This window comes from Sturnira hondurensis, unplaced genomic scaffold (assembly GCF_014824575.4).
Source record: "Sturnira hondurensis isolate 20B ecotype Veracruz unplaced genomic scaffold, ASM1482457v3 Scaffold0005220, whole genome shotgun sequence".
Classification (NCBI taxonomy): domain Eukaryota; kingdom Metazoa; phylum Chordata; class Mammalia; order Chiroptera; family Phyllostomidae; genus Sturnira; species Sturnira hondurensis.
The window spans coordinates 1539358-1559450 of record NW_028077851.1 but is presented as its reverse complement, the minus strand read 5'-3'; the positions used below and the strand labels follow the sequence as shown (position 1 = coordinate 1559450).

The window sequence follows — 20093 nt, the reverse complement described above, 5'->3', positions numbered from 1 at the left end:
TACACAGCAAAATACGGTAATCTTTTTTTCCATTATGTTCTGGAGATTTCCATTCTTGTTCCAAGTTCTCTTTTTAGAGCAACCTTCCTTGTCAAAGCAGGACAGATGGCCCTTCCATCCACACTGATGGCTGTGGAATGATTCATAACACAGGTTTTATGTGTCTCTCAGTTCCTGGCAACTTGAGAAACACATTCCTATCGGGCTGAGTCAGGAGCTGTCGTTGCAGGGTGTGAGTGACTCACTGGGGCTGTTCCTATGGATCATTTGGAATTTCACTGGTAGTGGTGCTCCTGCTCCCTCCGCGGGCTTTCTGAATGAAGCCATTTCATTTCATAACCCAGAGAACATTCTGGGTCAGATCAAGTGAAAATAAAGAATCCAAGCTTGGTTAAGAATGGTGCATGCCAGAAATGGATGAACCTTATTATTAAAATGCTCTTTGTTGCTTAGAAGGAAAGAACTTTCGCAACCCCGTTTCTCCTTTTCCCTCTTTTTACTATTGACCTGTGATGCTGGAGAGAAGGTGAGTGTTGCTGCCAAGAGCAGTCCCTGTTGGCTGGGACTGCTTTTTCATGGCGTATCAAAGTGGCAGATAGGGAAGGTGAAGAAATTAATTTCAGTAAATAACACAAATACCTTTTAACTTTTTTCTTGTTAGGTAGAAAATATGATAAGAATGGAAACCTGGATCCTTGGTGGTCTCTTGACTCAGAAGAAAAGTTTAAGGAAAAAACAAAGTGCATGGTAAACCAGTATAGCAACTATTACTGGAAAAAAGCTGGCTTACATGTGAGTATAACTGCAGTGAAGACGATATGTTGTGGGTCCTTTATCTCATTTAGACATTAACTTGCTTTCTGGGGACGTCCAACCTTTTGGTGTCTCTGGATCACACTGGAAGAAGAAGAGTTGTCTTGGGCTGCACACTGAATACACAAGCACTAACAAAAACTGATGAACAAAAAAAAAGGTTTTAAGTAAATTTACAATTCTGAGTTGGGCTGCATTCACAGCCATCCTGGGACAGGGTTGCACAGAACCTTTTGGTTCCCAGGCCACCAGCTCAGTCTCCCTTGGACACTTGTTAAGAATGCAAATTCTCCCCCCACCCCCCAATTCACTCGCATTTGGGTAGGAAGATTGTGTCAAGATGTGCTGTGTTTTGGGGAGTAGTTGAAGTCCAAGTCTACAGTGGTTCAAGGGCCTTTAGGTATTAACTGAAAGAGGCATGGATTTATATTGCAGTCATTTGGTAGCCACAGGGTGGCAAGGGACAGATTCTACCTTTTGGTCCTGAACAAGACATCTGGTCACCCAGAGTTTGTTTGTTTGTGTGTGTGTTTGTTTTGGGTACTGAAACAGAACAGCAGCCTAATAAAAACTCTTACCCAGCTCCTGTAATGACCAGATGAATTTCTGCAGGTTTTTAGAATATACTGCGCAAATATTTCCGCAGAAAATGTCCAGGGTGTGCCCCCACCCTAGCCAATACTCACAAATGATCAAGAACCCAGCTAAACCGTTCTTTCAACTGGGAGAGTAGCAGTAGTGTTAAGGCAGCTGCTGCTCAGAGAATCACTAGCATTATTCCTTTTTTTCCCTTAAAATTTTTAAATTTAGTGTATTTAAACTAAAAACAAAACAAACAAAACCCAGTTCATTTATTTCCCATACCTCCACCCTCTGTCTGTGGCAACCACTAATCTGTTCTTCTTATTTATGAATTCAGTTTTGTTTTTTTAGATTCTACATATAAGTGAGATTATATGATATTTATCTTTCTCTATATGACTTTCATGCAACATAATACCCTCTAGGTCCATCCATGTTGTTGTAAATGTCCAGATTTCATTCTTTTTAATGGCTGAATAGTATTCCGTCATGTGTATATCACATCTTACTTATTCATTCATACATCATCAGTGCATACTTAGGTTGTTTCTATATCTTGGCTATTGTAAATAATGCTGCAGTGAATGTGGGGTAAATATATCTTTTTGAATTAGTGTTTTCATTGTTTTCAGGTACACTCCCAGAAATGGAAGTGTTTTTAATTCTGGGGTGGCAGGAACCTTCAAACCATTTCCTATAGTAGTTACATGAATTTACATTCCCACCAAAAGTACACAAGGCCCAATACTTGGTAATTCTTGTCTTCTTTGTAATAGCAGTCTCACAGGTGTGAGGTGCTAGCTCATTGTGCTTTTGATTTGCATTTCCCTGATGCTTAATGATGTTCAGCATCTTTTCATGTACCTATTGCCCATCTATATGTCTTCTTTGGAAAAATGTTCAGATCCTCTGCCCATTTTTTAAAAACCGAATTGTGTGTGTCCCTGATTGATTGAGCATGGGCTGTGAACCAAAGGGTCGCAGTTCAATTCCCAGTCAGGTCACATGCCTGGGTTGTGGGCCAGGTCCCCAATGGGGGCCATGTGAGAGGCAATGACACATTAATGTTTCTCTCCCTCTCTTTTTCCTTCCCTTCCCCTCTGTCTCTAAAAAAAAAAAAATTAAAAATTGAATTGGGTGTTTTTTGCTATTGAGTTGTATGAGTTCTTTGTATATTTTGGATATTAGCCCCTTATCTGGCATATGATTTATAGTTATTTTCTTCCATTCAGTAGGTTTCCCTTTTATTTTATTTATGATTTCCTTTGCTATGCAGAAGCTTTTTAGTTCCCTGGAGATCCACTTGTTCATTTTTGCTTTTGTTCTTTTGCTTTTGCTGCCAGATTTAAAAAAATCATTGTCAATACCTGTGTCAAGGGGCTTACTGCTTTTTTCATTCTAGGAGTTTTATGGTTTGGGGTCTTATATTCAAATCTTTAATCCATTTTGAGTTCATTTTTGTTTGTGGTGTAAGGTGGTGGTCCAGGTTCATTCTTTCGCATGTGGCTGTCGAATTTTCCCAACTATTTGAAGAGACTGTATTTTCTGCATTGTATATTCTTGGCTCCATTATCATAAATGATTTGACCATGTATGCATGGGTTTATGTCTGGACTCTATTCTGTTCTATTGATCTACTACTTTAGTTACTATAGCTTTATAATAGAGTTTGAGATCAGGGAGTTTGATGCCTCCAGCTTTGTTCTTCTTTCTCAAGATGGTTTTGGCTCATTGGGATTCTTTGTGTTCCATACAAATTTTGTGATTGTTCTATATCTGTAAACAATACCATTGGAATTTTGATAGGGATTCCATTGAATCTGTACTTTTGCTTTGGATAGTACGGACCTTTTAACAGTATTAATTCTTGTAATCCATGAGCTTGTAGTATCCATTAATTTGTATCTTCTTCAGTTTCTCTCATGCATGTCTTGCAGTTTTCAATATATAGTCTTTCACCTTCTTGTTTGAATTTATTCCTAGGTCTTTCATTATTTTTGATGCAATTGTAAATGGGATTATTTTCTTAGTATTTCTTAATATTTCTGATATTATTGATATAAAGAAAATCAACAGATTTTCTTTTTTTATTCTGTATCCTGCAATCTTACTGAATTTGTTTACTAGTTCTTTTTTTTAATAGAGTCTTTAGGGTTTTCTAATATATAGTATATATATATTTATATGAAATATATATAATATATGATATATGATATATGATAATATCATGTCATCTGCAAATAGTGGCAGTTTCACTTCTTCCTTTGTAATTTGGATGTCTTTTTTTTCTTGCCTACGTGCCCTAGTTAGGATTTTTAATACTTGGTTGAATATAACTGGTGAGCGTGGATGTCCATGTCTTGTTCTCAGTGTTAGAGGAAAAGCTCTCAGCTCTTCACCATTGAGTATTATGTAAGCTATGGATTTGCTGTATACGGCCTTTGTTATGTTGAGCTATGTTCCCTCCATAACAACTTTGTTGACAGTTTTTTTATCATAAGTTGATGTTAAATTTTGTTAAATGCTTTTTTTGTACCTATTGAGGTGATGATACTGCTTTTATTCTTCACTTTGTTAACGTAGTATATCACATTGATTGATTTGTGGATGTTGAGCCATTCTTGCATCCCTGGAATAAATACTATTACTCATGGTCTGTGAGCTTTTTAATGTACTGCTGAATTTCATTTGCTAATATTTTGTTGAGGATTTTTTCCCATCTATGTTCATCCAGGGATATTGGCCTGTAATTTTCTTTTATTGTGGCATCCTTGTCTGGTTTTGATATAAGCATAATGCTGGGCTCAAAAAATGTTTGGAAGAATTCTCCTCTCTCCTATTTTTTTGGAAGAGTTTGAGAAGAAATGGTATAATTCTTATTGACTATTTGGTAGAATTCAGTGAAGCAGCCTAGCTCTGGACTTAACATTTCTTGGGAGGTTTTTGATCACTAATTCAGTGTCCTAGTAATCAATATCTTCGTATTTTCTGTTTCGTCATGATTCAGTCTTTGTAAGTTGTATGTTTTTAGGAATTTACCTGTTTTTTTCTAGGTTGTCTAATTTGTTGGCATACAGTTGTTTGTAGTAGTCTTTTAGATTCTTTTTTATTTCCGTGATATGAGTTATAACATCTCTTCCATTTCTGATTTGATTTGAGTTCTTTTTTTTCTTGCTGAGTCTAAATAATGGCTTGTCAATTTTGTTTATCTTTTCAAAGAACCATCTCTTGGCTTCATTTATCTTTTCTACTGTCTTTTTAGTCTATATTTCACTTATTTTTACCTTTAATCTTTATTTCTTTCCTTCTACTAACTTTGTGCTTCATTTTCTTCTTTATATAGTTTCTTTATGTGTACAGTTAGGTTGTTAGAAATGAAAATTCTTGAGTCTTACTTCAGACTTACCCAGAATCTCATGGGGGTGGGGCCTAATAGTCTCTCTTTTCACAAGCTTTCTAGTGTGTGTGATACAAAATAAAGTTGGAGAATCACAGGACTAAACATTAATTGGTTTTCTTAGATTCAGATTAATGTAAAATATTGTGGAAAATCCTGTAGCAAAGATCAAAAAGAAAAATTTTAGAAATCTACACTTCATTTCATTTAAAAAGGAAAAAAAAGGTTTCCTTCCAAACTACTGCTTAGGTTTGTTTGTTTGTTTATTTATTTCTGGCGTGGAGAACAGATTTTTTAAAATGTTTATTCTTTTACAGTTGTCCCAATTTTTCCCTTTTGCCCCCCTTTGTCCAGCCACCACCCCACTGTCAATTCCCTCTTCGTTTAAATCATTGAAAGCTATGGTACATTTACACAATGGAATTCTATGCTGCAGAAAGGAAGAAGGAGCTCCTACCCTTTGCAACAGCATGGATGGAACTGGAAAGCATTATGCTGAGCGAAATAAGCCAGGCAGTGAAAGACAAATACCATATGATCTCACCTTTAACAGGAATCTAAACAACAAAACAAACAAGCAAGCAAAATATGACCAATGACACTCAAATACGGAACAGGCTGACAGGGTCCAGAGGGGAGAGGGGAGAGAATCATAGGGGAAAAGGGGATGGACTCACATGAACAAGTATAAAGAACACATGGACAATAACTAAGGTGGGGGGAGGAAATGGGAGGGAGGTGGGGAGCACTGGGGGTGCAGGGCTGGGAATATAAGACAGAAAACTGTACTTGAACAAGAATTAAATTTAAATTAAAATTTTAAAAAATCATTGAAATAAAACCTCATTAATTTGAACTAATGACTCAGAACTGATCAAGAGTTCTTAGTTATAGAATTCTGAACAAAATAAGTGCACTTTTAAAATGTTTATTTTCTGTTACATGTATATATATAAATTTTTATAAAGGCACAGGTGGAATTTTATGCATCTGTGTGTGAAATTTTATCCCTTTTTGATCTTCACTGCCACTTCCTTTCCTTTTCATTATCATCATTCTTATCTTACCTACCTGTAATCCATCTTAATAACCCTGGTGCACTTTTTGTCTCATGCTCATAGAGACACACATGCACACACACCTTTAGCTCATTGTTTTCAATGGCTGCCTAAAAGTTCACAGTGTGAATGTACTATAGCATATTCAACTAACCTCTTGTTGAGGGGTTACACTTTGCCTCCAATTATTTTTATTGCACATAGACTTTTAGTATGCACAAATTCTCTTTCCTTAGGAAAAAGAATAGTCCTAAGGAAAGATAGATAGTTCCTACTGTTACCACCACACTATAATAGTTTATATTCCCACCAGTTATGTATGAAAGAGCATTTATTTATTGCATTATTTTGTCAATTTATGAGAATTTTAAACTATTGTTTAAAGATTTTATTAATTTTATTTTTAGACAGAGAGGAAGGGAGAGAGAAAGGGAGGTAGAGAAACATCAATGTGTGGCTGCCTCTTACAAACCCCCTTCTGGGCGTGCAACCCAGGCATGTGCCCTCACTAGGAATTGAACCAGTGAGCCTTTGCTTCACAGACTGACACTCAATCCTGAGCCACACCAGCCAGGGCCTTTTTAACTATTTATAGATGTTTAAATTGTGTCCATAATTTACATTATAGCATTTCCCTCCAAATATATTACTTATCCATTTGACTTTGTATACAGTGTCTTTTGACATAAAATCAAACATTTCCATATTAAGAAATGGTTTTTGTATTTCCATTCTAATCATATTTGTAGTTTCCTGACTTTTCTGAGAAGGTTTTTGTTGTCCTGTTATTTTCCATTTAAATCTTCATGCATGTGACACTTGTTTTTCTGTGGAGTTGAATATGAGCATTCACTTTTATTTTCTTCCAAAAGGCTAGCCAATTGATCTAGCATCATTGATTAAAAGACTTTTTTTTCCTCCCTCACTGAGCTGAACATTGGTCAGTTATTAGAATCTCAGTCAAGTATGAGAATCTCATATATCCTGAGATAACTTTCTGTATTATATATTCTGTTCTCCTGATCTATTTGTTGATTTCTATACCAAAGCCTTATTACTGTGGGTGTATGTGTTGTTCTGGTATCAATAGAAGCACTCCCTCACTGTTGTTCTTTTATATTCTTGGCCATTCTCAGGCAAATAAACCTCTGTATGTACTTCAAAATCATTTTACTCATTCTTTCCCCCCCACCCAAGGAAAATTCCACTGGATTCTAAGTTAAATAGCATTAAATGTATGGAGTTAACATTTCATGATATAATTTTGTTCAAGAACATGGTATGCTTTTCCACCTGTTTGATTTCTGTTTTAGGTTTTCAAATATGATTTTATAAATTTCTCTATATAGTTTATCTCTCATACATTGTTTTTCTTTCAGTTGCCTTTTCTTTATTTTGTTGGTTTGATCAAGTTAGTTTTCATGCCCTTTCCCCCACTATTAGTTTTTTCTTATAGTTTTCCATTTCATTTCCTGTTCCTGCTTCCCTAATTATAAGATAGAAATTTGTCTCATTGTATTTGACAATAAGAGACCAATAAGGAAGACTTGTTGGTAGTTCATGGATCTGAAAGAAGACCTTCCTATAAACCACACATGCACACACCATATGCTCCTAATTCATCTACTCAAGGGCACAGCACTTAAGAGAAGCAGAGGACCACACAGAATTGGAAGTTGAGAGTAGGCCAGTAGTATATCTTCACATGGCTTCCCCAGGGCCTCTTGGTTCCTTAACTAAGCATGTATACCTTCCTGATATCTTACGGGGGCTGGGAAAACACCCAAATCCTTGTTGTGCTATAAAGTTATTATACTTTTGTTTTTTTCACCATTGCAGAAGTATTTAGGTAAAAAAAATAGTGCACTTTGAGAGGGAGTGTTGCTTATAATCACTGACTTGGTTCTCCTCATTTTTAAACCATTTGTGGAGGCTAGACCTCTGTGCCTGAATTGTACTTTGCAGTGAATTGGGAAGAGCTCAATGGAGCAGCACAGAAGCAGACCATGAGCAGGTATTGAATCCCACGAGGTAAACGTAGGGTTGTATGGTCAACTGAAGTGATCCTGAGTAGGGGGAGCTGGAGGGATGAGGTACTGCCCAAACCTCTAGTTTAGGCTAGGGGAACAAGGAAGGAGATTAAATTTGAGCATGAGTGGATATAAAGGGCAGTATCAGAGTCTATAGTAGTTGAGACTTGAGAAGATAGCATGTTATGGAGCAAAGGCTGTGGTGACAGACTGCTTGTGCTTCAATCTCTGCGAAATGTAGGCAGTTCAGTTAATAATTGTCTTAGCTAGATTCACTAGAAGTAGAGCCCAAGAAAGGGTTTCTTGGGTAAGTGATTTATTGTGGAGGTTGTTTCAGGAAAAACCTATAAGAGGGTGAGGAAAACACATTGGTTTCAGAAGTTTGGCCTCGGCCTCAGCCTGATCCCAAAGAGGTTTCTGGAGCATGAATTGTACCACAGAAATTGTTTAGTCCAGGGTAGGGGGCTGCTCTAATTGTATATCAGTCAGCTACTGAGAGGTGGGGTATCACCTCCCAAGAATCTCCATGTGACCTAAGCCAAGCTTAATCTTCCTGAGCTGGCAGCAGTTGCAGGAGTGGACATACAACCCTGGTAGGAAAGGAGATCTGGTGTGTCACCACCAATGGCATTTGTTACACCTTCTGAGCCTTAAGATCCCTCATTTGTTAAGCAAGGGTGGTGACAATAACACTTACCTTGTAGGACCGTAGTGCAAGAATGTGCGCAAAGCAGGAGTGGTAACTTTTGGGACTGAAGCCGGAAGGTCCTGGGTGGTTACCGAGACCAGTGTTATCTGAAGATTTGTTTTCATTCATCAGTATTGCCCGCTACCTGGGTGACTGGGCTACCTTGAAACTACAGGGTTGATAGGACCCTTGGCTTGAAGATTTAGAGCGGAGTATGTTGTTTCCCGGTGCTGCTATAGCAAATTGCCACAAACTTAGTGACTGGAGATGATACAAATTTATTATCATATAGTTCTGTATGTTTGTAGGTCTCAGTGGGCCAACACCAAGGTGTCACCAACACTGCTTCCTTTTCTAGCTGCTCTCAGGAAAGATCTGTTTCTTTCCCTTTTCCAGCTTTTAGAGGCCACCCACATTCGTTGGCTCATGGCCATTTCCATCTTCAAAGCCAGCAATGACAGGCTGAGCCTTTTCACATTGCAACACTGGGACCCTCGCTCTCCTGATTTCCTCTTTCTCTGTTGAAAAGGGCCTGTGTAATTACACTGGACCTGCTTGGACAATGCAGGCTAATGTCTTCATCCTAACCTTAATCATATCTTAGAAGTTTCTTTGGCCACATCAGGTGACATTTGCACACGTTCCAGTGATTAGGACATACACATCTTTTGGCAGGAGCACGATTCTGCCTCCTATGCAGGGATGGGCAAACTTTCTTTGTAAAGGGCCAGATAGTAAATAATTTGGGCTTTGGGAGCTGAGAGGTCTCTATTGCAGTTACTCAGTCCTGCCACAGTGGTGATAAAACAACACAGACAACATGTACACGGATGGGCATTGATGTGTTACAGGAAAACTTGAATTGTGAATGCTGAAATTTGAACTGCATGTAAGTTTCACATGCCAGAAAATACTATAATTCTTTTGATTCTCCTCCCTCCCCCAGTGACTGAAAAGTCCAAAATCTGGTCTTACCTTGCAGCCTGCACAAACACAGCGGCAGGTTGGATTTTGGCTTTTGGGCAGTATTGGTTTAGCCTCTTTGTCCTAGCCTATTTAAGGGTTTAAGGAACAATCTTCAACTATTTGGAAGAGTTTCTTCAGCATGCTTGGCTGGTTATCATACATATTGCAAAACTCGATCTTGTGGTATGTGCTACTTCCATTTGATTTTTGGTCCCCATGAGAACTACCTTCCTTTTAATTTTTCATGGAAATTGCCGAAGGTGAAATGGTGATGGTTGGTGATGGGAACTCTTGTTCCCATGTGATGGTAAATTTTTGGAAACATAAGCACACTGAAAATAATACTGCCATTATGCAAGTTAATCAAATAATGTAATCTGTATATTGACATTTCTATTTTTTCCCTGTTAAACTAGAGTTACTCAGAATATTTTTAACATTTTATTGGAGCTGGCTAAATGGGTGAGAATAAAGTTGTGGGGCAGAAAGAAATGTGTTGCATAATAAAATAGAAATGATTCTATTCAGGAGCACCTTGCTGGGGTTAGTTTCCTATCATAGTACATTGTATTATACACACCTCTTATTTATGGAATGCAATTCTCTCTTTAAAACATGGCACTTTTTTTCACTATCATATTTATGCCTCTTGCTGAATGATAGTGTTGACTGCAAAACACTATTTTTTATTGTTGTTGTTGTTGTTAGGTGAAGGGGAAGAGGACCCTGGGAGAAAATATTGCTGACAATGGAGGTCTGCGGGAAGCTTTTAGGGTACGTACTGCAACATTTGCTGTGATTTAAAACACTAAGCTCTAAAACACCATATGGGTGCACCTCAATTTACACCATAGACATGTTCTTGAGGATTAAGATTTCTGTAAATTCTGTGCATTTCTGTAATTAGTATTATATTTCACCATTGACTCTATTATAGTCTGTTATATGAATAGAGCTACATTTCTTCCTCTTTTATTTTTGGGGTATAAAATCACTTCCTAATGAATAATCTTTGCTATTAAGAATCATGTATTTAAAATATAGTTTTCAGAAGATAACATTCATAATAATATCAAAGCATGCTACAGAAATCTCTTCAGGGTGAGGTTCATGTGAGTTTTCCGTCCTTCGAATTTTTTCTTAAAATACCAGACTTCTATATTATTACCAGAGGCTAGTGGTTCTTATACAGCTAGCCAGGTGAGAGTCCATAATAATGATTTCACCACCTACTGGTCTGTGGTTAAACAACAAACATAAGCATGATAGGGAAAGATTTTCATAAAGCTAAATGCATCCAATGTGAAGATGAAGGCTGTTATTCTGAGATTATATCCTTCTTCTATTCTAGTTAAAATATATTTATTTTACAAGCTGATGGTGATTGATGAGACTATTCCCTCTTACCTGGCAAAAAAAAAAAAAAAAAAGGCAGTATGTTGACCCCCAAATTTGTTTCCACAGCCCTTGTCATTGTGTTAGGTTTGTTTGTTCCCTGGTAGGAAGAGAAAGAATATCTTTTTTGTGGGAAAGGGTTGTTATTTAATAAGTGAACACTTTGGTCCTACTGCTTTGGTATTTATTCAATGTAAGGGTTTTTTGCAGGAGAACCTACTTCCCTGTTGAGCAGTATAATATTGACATGCATTTCTAGGCTTGATTTCTTTTTTTAAAAAGATTTTATTTATTTATTTTTAGAGAGGGGAAGGAAGGGAGAAAGAGAGGGAGAAAAATATCAATGTGTGGTTGCCTCTTACATGCCCCCCCCCCAGGGACCTGGTCCACAACCCAGGCATGTGCCATGACTGGGAATTGAACAGGCGACACTTTGCTTTGTAGACTGGCACTCAATCCACTGAGCCACACCAGCCAGGGCTAGGTTTGTTTTCTTAATGGAAACCTTGACAAGGTACATTTAGCACATGGCGGAGGGCATATTTAGTACCTCTGCACTGGATGGTAAAGGAGAAAAGCTATCATTGCAGAGGGTCACCTGTGCTGCTTCTCTCATCAGGCTTACAGAAAATGGATAAATGACAAGAGGCAGGGAGTTGAGGAGCCTCTTCTACCAGGTATCACATTCAACAACAACCAGCTCTTCTTCCTGAGTTATGCTCATGTGAGTAGACCAAGGAAGGGGCATCAAAGGTGAAATGTGGGACTTTGGTTTGCTTCTTTGATCAAAGGTTTGGAACAAAAGTTTAATGGCATAACTTTGATCTCAGTTGAAATTTTTATCTTGCTGCTTATTTTTAGGATAAATTTTATTTTTTTAAAGATTTTATTTATTTTTAGAGAGGAAGGGAAGGAGAAAGAGAGGTAGGGAAAGATCAGTGTGTGGTTGCCTCTTGCACGCCCCCTACTGGGGACCTGGCCGGCAACCCAGGCATGTGTCCTGACTGGGAATCGAACTGGCAACCGTTTGGTTCACAGGCCAACATTTAATCCACTGAGCCACAATGGTCAGGGCAAATTTCATTTTCTTAATGTTCTATGAGACATCAGTTTTTAGTCTATTGTACTTTAATTGGAAGCTTTTTTAAAACACTCAATACTATTTTGTATTAGTTTCAGGTATACAGCATAGCAGTTAGACAGTCATGTACTTTACAAAGTGTTCCCATTGATATTTCCTGTACCCACCTGGCCCATACATAGTTATTACAGTATTATTGACTATCTTTCCTCTACTCTACTTTATATCCCCATGACTATTCTGTAACTACCAATTTGTACCTCTCAATTGCTTCTCTTTTTTCACCCAGTCCGCTATGAGACATAATTAACTAATTGAATCAAGGTTTATTGGCATTTTTTATAAAGTGGGTTACCAGCCCTATGGGAACTCACTTGATATTTGTGTAATACAGTCTGACTTCTAATGTTACTATTTGAAAGCATTTATAATAACCATTTCTAGTTACTTATCCATTGGCTTTCATGACCCCCTGCTTTCCTGAATTTCTCCTCCTTCACCTTGTTTGCTGACTATCTCACCACTCTCACCCTGGGGGGGAGCCACAGGTTGTGTTCCCAACTGTCAGATGAATAGGTGATGACCACTACAGCTGGAAAAAAAACAACAAAGGCAAGGAGAGTCACGTGACTCTTTTGTGAGTTCAGTGGGCTCTCCGAGCAGAGATGGATGACACGCACTAAATAAGGCGCAGTTCTGCGTTGGCGAGTCTGTCTAGTGAAGCAAGTGCCAGTTCTTTGTTATTAACTACTGCACTGGCTTATGTCACAAATTTATAGGCCCCATTTTCAAAGAAGTCGGGGATGGGTTGTGGCAAGTTTTGACACATGGATTCAAGTGGGCAAATATGTCTCTCTATGCTCAAAACTCCACAAAAGTTTTAATCAGTACAACCTTTTGTTCCTGCTATTTCTCCTCAGTAAGTTCATACATTCCCATGTCTTCTTCACTCCATTCTGCCTAAATGATTTCCACCTGTCCCAGAGTGTTGTATTGCTTAAAGCTGACATGACAGCCCTGAATAAAATATTATTTAGCCATTTAACATCAACAAAACTGTAGTCATGAACAAAATGACTTCTGTTTAGTTTTCTCATTTCTCCTAAAACACCCCCAGTCTTTGGGTCTTCCTGGGTAGAAAATCTGGATTCTTAGGTCTTATTTCGTTTATCTGTCCTTGTTTTTATGATGTGTGTTCCAAAAGGTAGATGTTTCATTCTTTTAAATGCTCTTCAGATTCAGCCACTCTTTCTTTTCATTACCCTATTTTGTCAGCTGTTGGCTAGGCCTTGAACTTTTTTTTTCTGGATTATTCCACCCACCTCATGACATGATTTACTGACTTTAGTATCTTTTCACCACTGTCTGTGTTATATGCCACTGAAATACCATTGCATCTTGTGCAGAGTTTTTTTGGTGAAACATCAAGTCACCCAGGTGACTCAGCCCCCGTATAGCCCAGATTTGGCGTCCTGTGACTTCTGGCTTTTCCCAAGACTAAAATCACCTTTGAAAGGGAAGAGATTTCAGACCATTAATAAAATTCAGGAAGATATGATGGGGCAGCTGATGGCAATTGGGAGAAGCGTGTGAGGTTCCAAGGTGCCTACCTTGAAGGGGACTGAGGTGTCATTGTCCTATATACAATGTTTCTTGTACCTTGTAGCTTCTTCTGTGGCTAGATACGTTCTGGACAGACTTCATATAGCTAAAAGAAGTGCACACAGAGGCATAATCAGAAGTTTTGAGAGCAAGGCTTGGCCAACCAGGGCCCATGGCCAAATATGACCTGCTGTCTATTTTTGTAAATACCGTTTTATTGCAAAATAACCACAGACTTTCTTTTACTTATTGCCTCTGGCTGGTTTTGTGCTACAGTGGCAGAGTTGAGTAGTTGAAACAGAGACCTTATGGTCTGCCAAGCCTAATTTATTTACTATATTTTGCTTTATAGAAAAAGTTTGCTGACCTCTATTCTAGAGGACAAAGTACAAGGTCCATCAGTTCTTACTTAGGTTCTTACTTACTCAGAGTCTATCTTAGTTATGTCCTAGTTCACAACATGTCTTTGTAGATGAAGTGAACTAACTGATAGCATAGCAACATTACAGTCATACTTTTGAAATGTCTCCAAATAAGGTTGCAAGCCATATCTGATTTATTTTAAACTAGTGAGGTATAGGAAAAATAGAAAGCCATTTTATATCACTAATGAGAAATTTCTCTTAGCGCTTTTCGTACTGACAGAATGAGGGGATTTTCAGTCTTTTGTACATTGAATAAGTCTATGTACAGGAAGTAAAGTTGTATCTTCCCTCCTAAGAAGACACTAAGAAAACACTAACAACCATAATGTGTTTATAGCAATCTTGGAAATGACAATATGAAGCAAAGACAATAGTGAACAATAATGTAAGAATAGAAGGAAAAAATAACATAAGAAAAAATCAGGTAAAATTGAGTGTCAGAAACAACTTCACAGTAGCTAGTTTCTGAGGAAATTAAAGAATCACGTGACAAAAGCATCTTCAAAGTTAAGTTCAGAACCACTGTGACTGATGGTTTATCTTGATGAAAAGCCATAGTATCATATCGCCTCTCCTGCTTCCTGTATTCCTACAGTGTCTGTGACCTGCCACCTTTCCCCCTTGGATATTCTTATCTTTCTGCTTCTTTCCATTCGCATTTCTACTTATTTAGTAGACATTTGTTGGGAGCCTTCCTGGGGCCCATAAATAATCTTCTAACTAGTTTCTAAGTTCCTTCTACTTCTATATATCCCTGCCAGATAAATCTTTCTAAAATAGGATTTTTATCATTTTCCTGCTCATAACAGTGTTTAAATATAGTTTAAGCACTTGAGGCTGTTGCTCAGGGCTTCAGAAACCTGGCACCATCTCCCCCCCCCCAAGTACTGCCCCTTATGCACCACAGTTTAGCTGAATGTCTTTCTGTTTCTTCCCCTCTCAAATATGCCTTTGCTTCCATTCTCCTCCACTTTGAATTGCCTCCCCATCATATCCATGCATCCTAGTTCTTTTTTTAATTTAATTCTTGTTCAAGTACAGTTTTCTGTCTTATATTCCCAGCCCTGCCCCACCCAGTGCTCCCCACCTCCCTCCCATTTCCGCCCCCCACCTTAGTTTTTGTCCATGTGTCCTTTATACTTGTTCATATGAGTCCTTCCCCTTTTCCCCTGTGATTTTCTCCCTTGTGATTTTTCTCCCCTCTCCCCTCTGGTCCCTGTCAGCCTGTTCTGTATTTGAGTGTCATTGGTTATATTTTGCTTGCTTGTTTGTTTTGTTGTTTAGCTTCTTGTTAAAGGTGATATCATATGGTATTTGTCTTTCATCGCCTGGCTTATTTCACTCAGTATAATGCTTTCTAGTTCCATCCATGATGTTGCAAAGGGTAGGACTATGTCATATTTGAAGACATACCTTCAGTCAGGCTTAAGTAGATGAGCACCATAAGAGACAAAACAAGGGACGTTTATTTCTTGTTCATGCCCTTTGTTCAACATGGGTCACTATTGGGTTTCTGCTCATAGTTATTACTCAGGGACCTGGGTTGTGGAGTCTTTATCCTGACATGGGCTTCCATGGTCACCCCAGGAGTACCAAAGGAATATGAGGAAATGTTGTTCAGTGGCCCTTAATGGAGCATTTTAAATTGTTCTGAAGGCTCTTAAAACTTCTGCCAGTTTTTTAAAACTTCTCCAGGAAATGACATATATCCCTTCTGCTCACATTTCACTGGTTAGCACAAGTCATACAGCCATGCATAATTGCACAGAAGATGGACAAGGATTCTCCTATCCAAGGGCTGCTCTAGGGTGAGGCCAGCAAGGCCCCCAGGTGCAAAATGCTAACTTCTCATGACCATACTCGATAATGGGCACTTGATTCATTTTCCTGATTCAAATGAATGTAGTTACATTTGATAAGGGCTACTGCAAGCATTATATTAGTTGAATGAAGACATTGGTTGATTCCTGGGTACATACACTATTCTCTTGATTCATTGCATTTGTCTGGAAACCTTCCTAATTTACTCAAGTTGTGGAATTATTTACAGTGATAAAAATGTCTACTCTGGAGATTAGAATAATAGATGTTACTACTGGTGAAGGTTTTATCTGATCTCCTAAATCTGTCATTCATCAAGTCTAAAATTACTCTTCAGTATAATTTGAAGTAGTTAAACCAGTAGCAAATGCATAATTGGAATGGAAATGTAATTACCAGGATGCTTTTCTCTTCTAGGTAAGGTGCAATTCCTATAGGCCAGAAGCTGCCCGAGAACAAGTTCAAATTGGTGCTCACAGTCCACCTGAGTTTAGGTAAAAGGGCAAATGGGCGACACTGGTTTTTCACTGTGCATCTTCTCTTTTCTTCCCCTCTGCAGCCATTCCAGTGCTGGACCAAATAGGTGATGTGAACAAAATCCTGTATTGTGAACAGTAATATCTCCATTTTGCAGACCAAAAAAAAAAAAAAAACCTGGCCAAACAGAAACTTAGCATCTTTTCTTTCAGTGGGAAGCTGGTTTAGTCAGCATTTTCTCAAATAAATTCCTGTAGTGGGCATTTGTACACACCTAATCTAGTAATGTGTCAAGAGATCCATTAGATTGTACATGACTCCAAAGGTAATTTAGGATCCAGATCATAGTTTTAATATTAATTCCTGTTTATTATCTTTCCATTTGTGAAAGGAAGCAATCCATGGCTCCATGAGCACCATGCGTGCTTAGTAAACTGAAATATTCAATTTGTCCAACCACCTACCTTTTTTGTATTCAAAAAAAGTTTCTTTTCTTATACAAGGATGTTATCTTATGTACCGCACCTTTTTAAAAAAGATTTTATTGATTTACATTTAGAGAGGGGAAGGTAGGGAGAAAGAGAAACACCAACATGTGGTTGCTTCTCGCACACCCCCTACTGGGGACCTGGCCCACAACCCAGGCAAGTACCTTGACTGGGAATCGAACTGGCAACCCTTTGCTTCACAGGCTGGCACTGAGTCCAATGAGCCATGCTGGCCAGGGCTGTACTGTATCTCGAAACACTCAGAGCTCTGGTTTATTTTGTGTTATGGAATACTCTGTTTAATGCATCTTGTTCTTTCATGCAGCCAGCCAACAAACATAAATGAGTAGCCCTGCATAGCCCTGAACACAAAGGGGACGTATGGTTATAGTTAGCTATTATAATATACACCCAGAGTCAAAAGCTGTGCATTTAGCTTTTAGTTGGTGTCTTATTTTGAAACAATTGCTTATATATGAAGGGGAAAGGATTGTGAACAACAATCTTATATAATTGTCAGAATGTATAAAATATTAGGTAAAAATAAAATTAAGGTTAATATTATTTACCCTGTGCTACATTTTTGGCGTAGTTTGAGGGAAATTTTCTGTAGTAGGGGACAGAAAATTATAATAGGAAATTCACAAAACCATAATAATTTGTACTTATTCATTCTTTGCTTAGAACATATACCTGGATATTTTTATATTTAATGTTTAAATGAATCCATTAACATATTTCAGGAAAGTCATCTAAAATTTCTCCTGTATTTAAAAGTCTTATTTCTAAAACCTTGCTTTAGAAATGCTTCAGAAATTGACTATAAATTACTCAATAGCATAAAATCTAATCACTGTGTTAGAAATTCTCCCCCACTGGGTCAAACTGTCAAGAATGCTGTCAGTCTCTAATGGACTAAAATGTGCTCCTACTGACAAATAGTGCAGATGAAGCCACACAGTAGGTTAATTACGCAACAGATAAGTTTTAGAAATGATTTCCTTTTATTAACTAGTTCCCTGTGATGTTGGATTTTAGCTGATCATTGGCAAAGCATACTTACTAATTATTAGCTAAATCCTATCTGTAACATTTGCCCAGGGTGAATCGCATCATGAAATAAATATGCATCCCTACTTAAACATTCCAGCTAACACACAAGAGATTATGGGGATTTGGGGGGGGGGGATATTGGCCATTATATTCACTCAAATGCTCATAGGTAAAGAAGTCAGTAGGGAAGAAATAGTGACTCAGACTGCTGACTCTAGTCAGCCCTTTGAGCATGCAGTTGAGTGANGGGAATTTGGGGGGGGGGATATTGGCCATTATATTCACTCAAATGCTCATAGGTAAAGAAGTCAGTAGGGAAGAAATAGTGACTCAGACTGCTGACTCTAGTCAGCCCTTTGAGCATGCAGTTGAGTGAAAAATGGATGAAGGGGGAGCTTTTTGCTGGCTTGCCAGCAATGATGTTTGTGCCAGTGATGTTTGCAGTAACTATAGATTGTGAGTGCAGCAGAAATCACAGATCGGAAATACAATCAGAGTGCTGAGTAGGAATCTGCACTCTTGACTGCAGTTGGGGGAATTTGCAAAACCCCAGATTTTGAAGTAAATGCCAGTTAACTCATAAATGACTAGACACCATTTGTTGGCTTATTGTTGCATGAACCAAATTTTAGAGAAATATGACCCTTCAAACAGAATAGAAATTTAGAGGAAATATTTGTGTGCAATGAATGAGTTCTTTAAAGAAAGCAATACAATTATAATGTTGAGTAAAAGAAATCAGAGACAAAAGAGTGCCTACTCTGTAATTCTATTCATACGAAATTCAAAAACAGGCAAAACTAATCTATGGCAACACAGGTCAGACTAGCAGATATCCTTGGATGTACTACTGGTGGGCTCACCTTCTAGGTGCTGGAAATATGTTTTGATCTGGGTGCTAGTAACATGGGTATGTTACATACATGCAAAAAATCGGTGAGCTTTACATTTAAGACATGTACACTTTGTATCAGTTATACTTTCCATAAAAAGATAAGTTAAAAATGGAAAAGCTAAGTATTGATAAATCCTATAGTTTATAGGAATTAATAAAGTTATAGGAATATATAGTCCTATGCTCAGTATATAGGAATTGTAAATTTTACTGTTCATAGGAAGTTGAAAATATATAGAAGCTTAGTAAGAGTGTTTGCCTGGCATTCAGGAGGTGCTGGATCTAGCATCAGCTCTGTTAATTTTGGGGGGGAATTTACTTAACCATTTGGGGCTTCAGTTGCCTCCCCTGAAAAGAAATTAAATGAATGCAACATCCCTTCAAGCAATATGCTGCTCCAGTTTCTCCCAAATCCATTAATATGTAAGAATTAAATGACATGGGCTTTGACGTATCTTTTTCAGGGTCAATGGTGCAATTAGCAACTTTGAAGAATTCCAGAAAGCTTTTAACTGTCCCTCCAATTCCACGATGAACAGGGGCGTGGACTCTTGCCGACTCTGGTAGCTGGACTGCTGGTTTGTGCCGTCCCAAGAGAGCTGTACGGTGCCAGCAGAGGCTGCACTGGGCATGCATCACCTGCTTCCTTTAGGCCTATATTCCCCTGAGGACTTTTATTTTTAATGCATCTTCATTATTTTGGTGCTGCTTGGATTTAAACAGTGTCTTTGCAAAGTTGTAAGGCTTAAAAAATGGAATACAAGAGGTGAACAAAGTATATTTCTTTAGAAAACCAACCTGACAAAAATAAATCCCTGGGATATTTAGTTTTGTTAAGACGCTATCTGCTAAATTGTTGTCGTTGACCATTTTAGTGTGTAAGCCAAAGCTAAATGGTACATAGCATTTTGATGTATAGCTTTGCAGGGGCCTAAGTAGAATGTACCCAGAAAAAAATTCAGTCTATTAACTGTTAACCCTCAATGATGAGGACATGTGCACGGATACCTGTGAGGTCTTCCTGCTCTGTGAAATGAGGTACTAGATTTTATGTATTGTCGCTATACAGCATTTATTAAATCTAAGGCACTTAAATTTGAAATATGTTGTATCTTCATTTTACAAAATTTTTGATGAAGTTCTTGCCTTTAGCTTTGGCCTCTATTGGGATGAAAATGGCCTCATGGCTTATATCTAATGTCACCAATCGTCCTGTTCAAATCAGCTTGAACAAAGCCGGATTAAGACGACTTGATAAAGGACTTGAGTTTATCAAACAAACAAACAAAAAGAAAGAAAGAAAGGATACATCTACAAGCCCC

At 38.0% G+C, this 20093-nt stretch overlaps 1 protein-coding gene across 3 annotated transcripts in view; it reads left to right on the top strand.

Moving 5' to 3' along the window:
* PHEX (phosphate regulating endopeptidase X-linked) overlaps positions 1 to 19866 on the top strand; it is a 189429-nt gene extending 169563 nt beyond the window's left edge. For all 3 annotated transcript variants that reach the window (XM_037046228.1, XM_037046229.1, XM_037046230.1), the window contains 5 exons: positions 662 to 792; positions 10243 to 10308; positions 11549 to 11653; positions 16276 to 16352; positions 19236 to 19866. In XM_037046228.1, the coding sequence (XP_036902123.1) occupies positions 662 to 792; positions 10243 to 10308; positions 11549 to 11653; positions 16276 to 16352; positions 19236 to 19338 (482 nt within the window). In that variant the 3' untranslated portion in view covers positions 19339 to 19866. The remainder of the gene's footprint in view (positions 1 to 661; positions 793 to 10242; positions 10309 to 11548; positions 11654 to 16275; positions 16353 to 19235) is intronic.
* The last annotated feature ends 227 nt before the right edge of the window (positions 19867 to 20093 follow it).